This window comes from Patella vulgata, chromosome 4 (genome assembly GCF_932274485.2).
Source record: "Patella vulgata chromosome 4, xgPatVulg1.2, whole genome shotgun sequence".
NCBI classification, from domain to species: domain Eukaryota; kingdom Metazoa; phylum Mollusca; class Gastropoda; family Patellidae; genus Patella; species Patella vulgata.
In genome coordinates, this window is record NC_065882.2 from 59180110 (window position 1) to 59188659 (window position 8550).

General features: G+C 34.1%; 1 protein-coding gene across 1 annotated transcript; it reads left to right on the top strand.

The window, feature by feature from the left end:
- Positions 1 to 5060: 5060 nt before the first annotated feature.
- LOC126818017 (forkhead box C1-A-like) lies at positions 5061 to 6582 on the top strand. The gene has a single exon (XM_050545192.2). The coding sequence runs from the start codon at positions 5061 to 5063 to the stop codon at positions 6357 to 6359; it is 1299 nt and encodes a 432-aa protein (XP_050401149.1). The 3' UTR covers positions 6360 to 6582.
- The last annotated feature ends 1968 nt before the right edge of the window (positions 6583 to 8550 follow it).

The following is an 8550-nucleotide window of genomic DNA, read 5'->3' on the forward strand; positions in this document are numbered from 1 at the left end:
ATATTAAGAAGAGGTATATAAATACGGACGTTACGTGTATGGTTAGTCGTTGACAGATTAAAAGTTTTCGATTAACTAAATAAATACAAGGCTGTATACCCTTTTAGTCTGATTTTGACATTGATGGAATAATTCCTATTTACAAACTGTTTTTCTGTGTCGACATATTGAAAGGTAGAGCTGTGTAATACTAAAGGATATGTAAATAGGTGTATCCGCTAGATGCATACAGTTTCTCACTGATTTTTTGTTATTAAAACATATAATTTGTATGTTATTTTGGGTGTGTGTATAGAGATGACACGTGCTTATATTCTTGTGATGCGAATATCTATTATTATTATTATTTTTCTCTTTAAATAAATTTTAATAAAGCTGCAAAAAAGATAAGAAACATTTAATTTATTTCATGAACGGTTCTTTTCAATCAATGTTTTTTTTCTTTTTTGGAATCTAGAGTATGTTTTGCTTGAAAGGTGTTACGAAATACATATCTTTTGTGTTGATTCATTTACTTATTTTAAATGAATGTTTACTTTGACGGATCCGGTGTATGCATATCTGAACTCCCGTCGGCTTTTCAACTACAAGTATTCGTTATACAGGAAAATTAACATTTTCGATTCTGCAAACTTTGTCTCGATTAGTTGATGCATTTGGAAACATTTTGCTAGATATAAATCAGCAACTGACCGGGGGGGGGGGGGTGGCCGAATGGTTAGCACGTGCGCGCTGTCATTCAGTCAACTGGCGTGGTTTCGATTCCTTGGCTGTATATATACGGGACAAGGAGTAGGGTCGCCTGTCCAACCTCGTGGGTTTTCTCCGAGTCCTCCGTTTTTCTCCCACTGCTAAAGACCCCTACGCCCAAGCGAATTATTGAAATAAAGTTGAGCCATTTGTTAGTCCCGAAATGACCTAGTTTGTGTCCAGGGGACGTTAAACCCCATTTCTCTCTCTCTCTTTCTCTCTCTCTCTCTCTCTCTCTCTCTCTCTCTCACACACACACACACACGTTTACACGGGACCTCGGTTTTTTGTCCCATCCGAACGACTATACGTTGTCCCTAGCTAGGCACTTTGTCCTACACCGCTGACAAGGGAACCCACGCCGGAAATTTCCGATCAGCTTTCTCGGCCAACGAAGGGATCGGACACGGGACATCCATGTTAGCGAGCCAACGGCCTACTCACTAAGCCGCCGTGGCTACTACGATAAGTGAAACAAATCTATGTTTTGATTTAGTGTAATGTAGGTTAATATTGTCGAAACATAATTATTTTAGCAAAAGAAAGTAAATACGATCGACCTATATCCCTACCAAATAATACTTTAAAATATTTCCTATTACTCGTCTAGATCTGTTATTCATACAACCTTAATTCATTTCTTCAACATTTTGTTTAAGATTCGTATCAAATTTTTAACAAATCGACGTAAAGTGTCTGCTCTTGTCTGATGTGCTGGAACAATTGTCACGTGATATCTCGGTTATAATTAGATATTCTGAAGTTAGATTAACATGTTAGTGTGAATAACCCAGAGTTCGGGTCTTGCGAGATCTTTCGAGACCACCATCATACTGTATTGAAAGCAACAGACAGCTGTGATAAAGTTTGATATTACTAAATATGAATTATCGAGGCCTTATGAAAGGTTGTCGAGTAACTTTGAGATGATCTTCGCGAACCTTTGATATATATATCATTTATTTTTTAGTTTGTACTCGTTCCTTAATGTGTATAAAATTCAATTATTATATATAAAAAAAACTGTGGCTAAACAGACTTTGATGTCTAAAGATCTATTAGTTCGAAAATATTTAAGTTCAACAATATTTGGTGTATTAGGACAATCAAAACAAAAGGCAGGACACGGGCAGCAAGTAGTAAGACAAAAGAAAATCTATGCAGAATACCCCTTTAAAGACGGCTATTTTAACCAAAGATTATATTCTGAAACGGTATTTATTTCCATAATTCCTCTGATTGAAGGTAATACCTTCATGTTATATTTGTATCTCATCGGCGGTGACAGGATAATTTACAGACAGATCTGACTCTTTGATTATTTGCAGTCTTTTCATGTGTACTGAATAAATAAAAAAAAGTTTATGAAATTTTGGTGTTTAAAAATCGTTTTTGTATTGATTTCATGCCTTTAAGTGTAAATATAGAGTGAATTTTATTGATACCAATTGCAATACCATATCGATCTCTTAATAATGTCATGGCATCCCTGATTGATCAATAGTGTGAAAAACTCTTCCGTTCGCAACATATAATTTGAAACCTATACGTGGATTTAGCCAAATTTAAATGACATATTTTAAAGACCTAAAGATAGCTTTAAAAATGATCTGAACATGTCCTTAAGACAACAGTATCTATATCTTATGTTTACAATTGCTAAATGCCACTAAAGGATTATCTTACAAGATCATTAAATCCTAATACTTATCGTTTTGCTAATAATATCTATATTATATTGTGTACTTCAGTATATGATTGTGTTTATCAAACAAGCGTTTGACACCATTTAATATCAGTATAAAGATCTGAACAGTCAGTGGATCAAACCCGATATAAACTCCAATATTAATAATATAATGGATTGTATTAATGCAATTGAGTCGTTGATCTCGTTGTCTGGTTGTGTGGTCGAAGTGCGACGCCGTACATAGCCAAATAACAATAAGTAATCCCTTTATAAACTAAAAACTGCATCTCCTATTTCAGCTTCTTTTCAACAAATCAAGCAAGGCTTACCTCGTCGACTTCCGAATTTAATTGAATTCTAATCTTTTATGGTTTTTGTTTACTGATGTTTTGATGTGATAAGATAACACACTAAATCTCTCTTTGTAAATACCTTAATGCACCAACTATTACTGAATTAGAGTCATTCTAGACTCTAATATTTCAATAAGAGTATTTGAACTGTCAGAAAGTGTCCCCAAAACATCAAACATTATATACAATAATACTTTTAAATCCAGCTTCTAATGAGATGACCCAAACTATGGAATTAGTGTATTTAATTCTATTATTCATCTTGTGCACGATAATCTCTGTAAATGTCACATCAGGTCCATATTGTCAAAAAAAAGAAATCTTTAGATTTCCAAATAATATGTTTCGGGCAATGATACTCTTATAATGGTAATGACGCTGATAACAATCTTCAGATTCTGGAGAAAACCTACATAGTGAAAGATATTGTTTTTAGCCTAAAAAAAAGGGTTCATTGTGTTATTTAAAGAAGTTATTTGTTTAACCTATATCAAAAAGATGTATTTTCCAAACTCCCACTTAAACTTATACCAGAAAAACTACAACTTTTGTAACAGACCAGCTAAGTACCATTGATACGCTATAAATTGGTAGAAACAAACTATTTGTTTCCATTTTCTCCCCTTCAAGTGTTTTACATAATGTAACTTAAAATTGTAAAATGGCCACTTAACTGATATATTCTGAAGCACAATGTATTAATTGGGTGTTTAATATTTTCAGGAAAAAACACCTGCCCTGAAAATTTGACGAAAACTTAGATCTGAATAACTCTTTCCTTTTCTAAGACTGCTCAATTTCTGTCTTTCAAACAGCAATGATACTGTAAATGTGTCACCACCTGTGCGGCAGTTCAAACTGAAGCATTTATTATTGAGAGTCTAAAATGTTCCTTACCGAGATCAGGCGTGTATCTATCAACAAAATTTAAAAAAATGTAAAAAATAGTAACATAAATTATGTTATAAAGAAATAAGTCACTTTACGTGTGAAGTCCGCTTGAATAATTTGCCAGTAGACAAATATAGAAATTTAATGGTGTAAGAAAGACATTAATTCCAACTCATTTAAAACAGTAAAACAAGGGTCAAATAGTAATACGATTTTTAAGCGAATTCTCCCATAATGTACATATAAAGGTTCAGTAGTAGAGGGAAGTCCTTTATCTTACAATATTGACAGAAACCACAAAAAGAAATAAGAAATCTATTTAGAATATTTATTTACCACTTCCTTAAATATAATAAGTATATATATATATATAAATCTGCTGTAGGTAAAAATGTGACCCTAACTAAATGAGCTCCCTAAATCCTTAAAATACACACAGATAGAACTCGATCCTTAGTCTGTCATGACCGGGACACAAATAAGTTGAAAATATAACAGGGCGTTTGACAGGCGTGAAGTTTACTTCAGAGCAACAATAGGATAAGAAGCTGGGAGATAGGAAAGATCATATTCTGCATCTTAATGATGATTTACCAACCGCCTCGCTCTCAGTATTACTCTTCTGTGTTTTCCTACCGAGTTGACTCCCATTTTTGACAAGGATCACGAAATACCATTGTTCTTAACCGATCTTCCTATGGTATATCTACTATTGTCTAGCTGTGGGGTTTTGACAGTTTGGTAAATATACAGGGTGGTAACGACCATCACCCTCGAAACTTGGAATTTATTAATTACCTCCAAACAACGAAACGTATCAGATCCCTTCTCAACCCACATGTATATTAAATAAGTGTTAAAAACCTGGGAACTAGGCTAACGGCCCCTATAGATAGATCAAATGTACGCTACTTAAAGGTGCCCTAAACAACATTTCTAGAACAAAACAAATAGGTGTGTTAATAGAACCGAGTTTGAAAACGGTGATCAACACAGTCGCTCATAGAAGACAGAAGTTTTATGAACCGCGGACAACAAATCAGCGACTAGCTATTGGCTGAGGATTTTTATCGAGCGTTTCACAGCACTATACTGGATGAGTAATCGCCTGATGAAGCTTTCACAAAACCCATTATTATACACTATTCACGTTTATCATTTCACTTAATGGGCCAATGATAAACTGACGGCTCAACACGGCTCGTCGATCTCTATTCAAAGTCTATTGAATATTCATGAAATGGGGCGGTGCTGAGTGGGCAATAGAGGGACTGACAGGCCTAATTATCTAACGCTTCATCAAGTTTATAAGCAGTGTACTAATATTAGAAAAACGACAGTAGTTGTCAGTGAGCTCTTTTACTTCCACAATCATCATGTGTAGTTCTAATGCGGGCACCTTGCTTCCTTACGGATTGAAAATACCAACACCATCGCCGTATTTCCCGTTCGCCCCTGGGGTAGGAAATCTACCTTTGGATGTTCAACGGTCGCAGTTGTGTGACTATGCGGCCAGATTACAGTATGGATTAAGAGGGTATCCAGGACTTGGAATTTCACCGTATCACGCCCATCTACCTGATCCCTACACACAGGCATACTTGTATAAACACGATCTACGGGCCAGGTATATTCAAGAAGAACCCAAACCTAGTCAGAGTTATATAGGACTAATTTCAATGGCTATTCTCGGGGCCAAGGATAAGAAATTAATTTTAAGTGACATTTATCAATGGATCTTGGACAATTACGCTTATTTTAGAACGCGTGGACCAGGTTGGAGAAACAGTATTCGGCACAATTTATCACTTAACGACTGTTTTATCAAGTCTGGAAGAAGTGCTAACGGGAAGGGACATTACTGGGCTATTCATCCGGCTAATATCGACGACTTTGCTCGGGGTGATTTCCGGAGACGACGTGCTCAGAGAAAGGTGAGGAAACATATGGGTTTAGCTGTTCCCGATGATGAGGATAGTCCAAGCCCTTCCCCATCAACGACACCTATTAATTGGCAAGGCTCCTACACAGACGAGAGACCAGACGGTCCGAAAATTAGCCAGGTAGTGGAGCACACTACGTCAAAAAGTGAAACGGAGTGTTCATCGGCAACAGGTACGGCCAGTGGACCGCCTGTTAAGAAAAGACTTTTTGATATGGAGAGTATATTAGCTCCCGACCATCACAGGCCGTCTCAAATATCAAATAATCACATAGAAGAAGTGGAAACTGAAATAGAGATAGATACAGACCGGGAAACGGTAGATGTATGTGAAATAGACAGTCAACATTCAGGTGACGAACAGCTGTCACCTAGTTCTCCCCCGTCATCTCCTCATAGTGACGGTAAATTATCACCTCCAGTCAATCTACAACACGATACCGAACCAGGAGAAATCAAGCCCGAAGTCAACAACACATTTTCAACTTCTAAGTCAGAAATTTGGAGTTTGGGGAATGTCATCCCGAACAGGCCCGGAGCTTCGCATATGTCCGGACAAGCTCCTTGGGATGCTTATGCTACATACATCTACCCGATGCTGTCTACATCCTATTCGGTTGTTTTACCAGGTACGTCACCTATTTCTGCCGAGGCTGCTTCAAGGTGGCGGGAAGCGATGTATGCATCGGCACCAGAAGCAAAATCATCCCTGTCGGAGATAAAACCAGAATGATATCAACAACAGTGCAAGAACAAAATAGACACAAATTGATGTTAAATTTAATATTTAGGACAACCTAGTGAATGATGAATGACGCTACGTTTAACTTATACCAAAACTGTGATAGAATGACAATGTGCGTATTTATAAACTATGAAAAAAAATATAACTGTCTCATACTGATGAGTCGCTGTTGTAATTATTAGAGATATCCATATTGTGTGAAAAATATTCTCAAGGATAGAAAGAAGGTAGGATGAATTAAATGTTGAGATTTCTTTAAATTAAGAAAATACAAGAATTATAAAGAGAAAAAAAATATCCGTAGAAAGATTAGTTGAAAGATTTAATTATGAAAATTATGTATATAAATTACCAAGCATTATATGTGCTATTTATAATATTAATAAATAGTTGTCAACCTGATTTATATTTTCTTGTCATATATTTTTCAATTTTTGATTGGGTACAGGGATTTTTCATTTTATTATTTGAGGACTGTTGGGTAGCTGTTACAATTGTTTTCCCATTTCCAGAATTACTGACGGGTCTGCAGATTGTTATATAGAAGTAAAGCTGATTTATTTGCAGGGAATGGCAAATAGCATTTGACACCCAAACAACACATTTATTTTTATTAGTGCATTGTTCGCACTTACCGACAAAATAAAATGTTGGAGAGGTGGTTTTTGAATCAAAAGCGCATGAAATTGTACATTCGATTTTGAATCATGGATTCATGGTTTTGTTAATTTTAACCTAGTCTATTACAAAATCTAGCCTCGCAAATACGCAAAAAACACTTCTGTTAATGACTAGAAAAATGAATTAGAAGAATCAATAAGACTTCATTGTTTGAGAAAAAGACAATAGAAAAACTCCGACTTAGCTAAATATGATATACAATAGTGGCTACACGCTTCATTGAGAAAAACAAGTATAAAACATAAGCGTAAATTGTTATTTGATATGAAAATAATAACCAATCGTTACATACTTTTAATACTCTCCATAACACAACGCCTTAAAAGAATGCAATTAGCAAAATATTAAATATTGTCTTTGTTCGTCACGATTCCTCAATATCTTTCTATTTTTAATACTTAAATTTAATATTTGTAATTTTTCATAAACTATTTTTGTATAAGAAAAATAATTAATATCCTCCCACTATCGTAATTCTAATTAAAACTGGTAATGAAATATATATCCTTTATCCTCATTTTATAATTAAATCAATACAAAAAAATATGACGGTTATTTATAACATACATCAAAAAGCCATATATACGTACACATGTTATTAATATTGTTGTTCATAAGATACTGATGAATCAAACGGGAATAACTAAATATATTCCAATTGTTTGTCTTGTGATAATCAGATATAGTTTCAAGCTGTGAAATATATACATAATGATCGAAAATACTATAGGAAACCAAATATAATAAGCAACATATAATAGGATACAAAGATTGTATAATGTATCTCTATGCCCTAAGATCGCACTTTATTTAAAATATAGAAAGGGGTATTATGCTGTAAATTATAAAGATTTATTGTATTATGATTTCTATTGAAAGTTATTTTCTCACCGTAATTAAAACTGTTATTATTACAGGATAATAAATAATGAGCGTGTTTTAATAATTAGGCTGGGATATTTACAGATCTGTAAGATTGTTTAAATATTAATCCTTTTTTTTTAAAAAAATAGTATTCATTTAGTATTTATTTAAATTTTTATTTCGTTCAGTTTGTTTTACGATCCCAACAAACAATTTGCGATAATAGGCTATAGGATGTTGCATTTTATTATTTAATAATCTATGTCAGATCCTGTTCAAAAATTAATATTTTGTTTGTATATTTTGCATCATTATCAAATTGACACCCGAAAGGTGCGAAAAGCAAAGGCTATTTTAATAATCCCTTCTGCATTTTTACGCCCCCGACTTTTAAAATAGGTTTGCGATAATGGGTGCGTTACATGAAATTACAGAATTATTGAACGCGTGTTTCTATTTCAGATCCAATTCATTAAGAAATGTCTATTTAATTTGCACTTGTATATTTATTTAAATGGCGGTCTGCAATACTTTTTTTTAAAAAATTATTTTATATACCATAGACATTTACCACAAAACATAAGATAGTATAAAAACTTCAAAAATACATAAAAATTATGATTCCTTTTTACTA

Excerpts from the sequence above, each read along its gene's own strand:
- LOC126818017 (XM_050545192.2), top strand. The coding sequence starts at position 5,061 with ATGTGTAGTTCTAATGCGGGCACCTTGCTTCCTTACGGATTGAAAATA.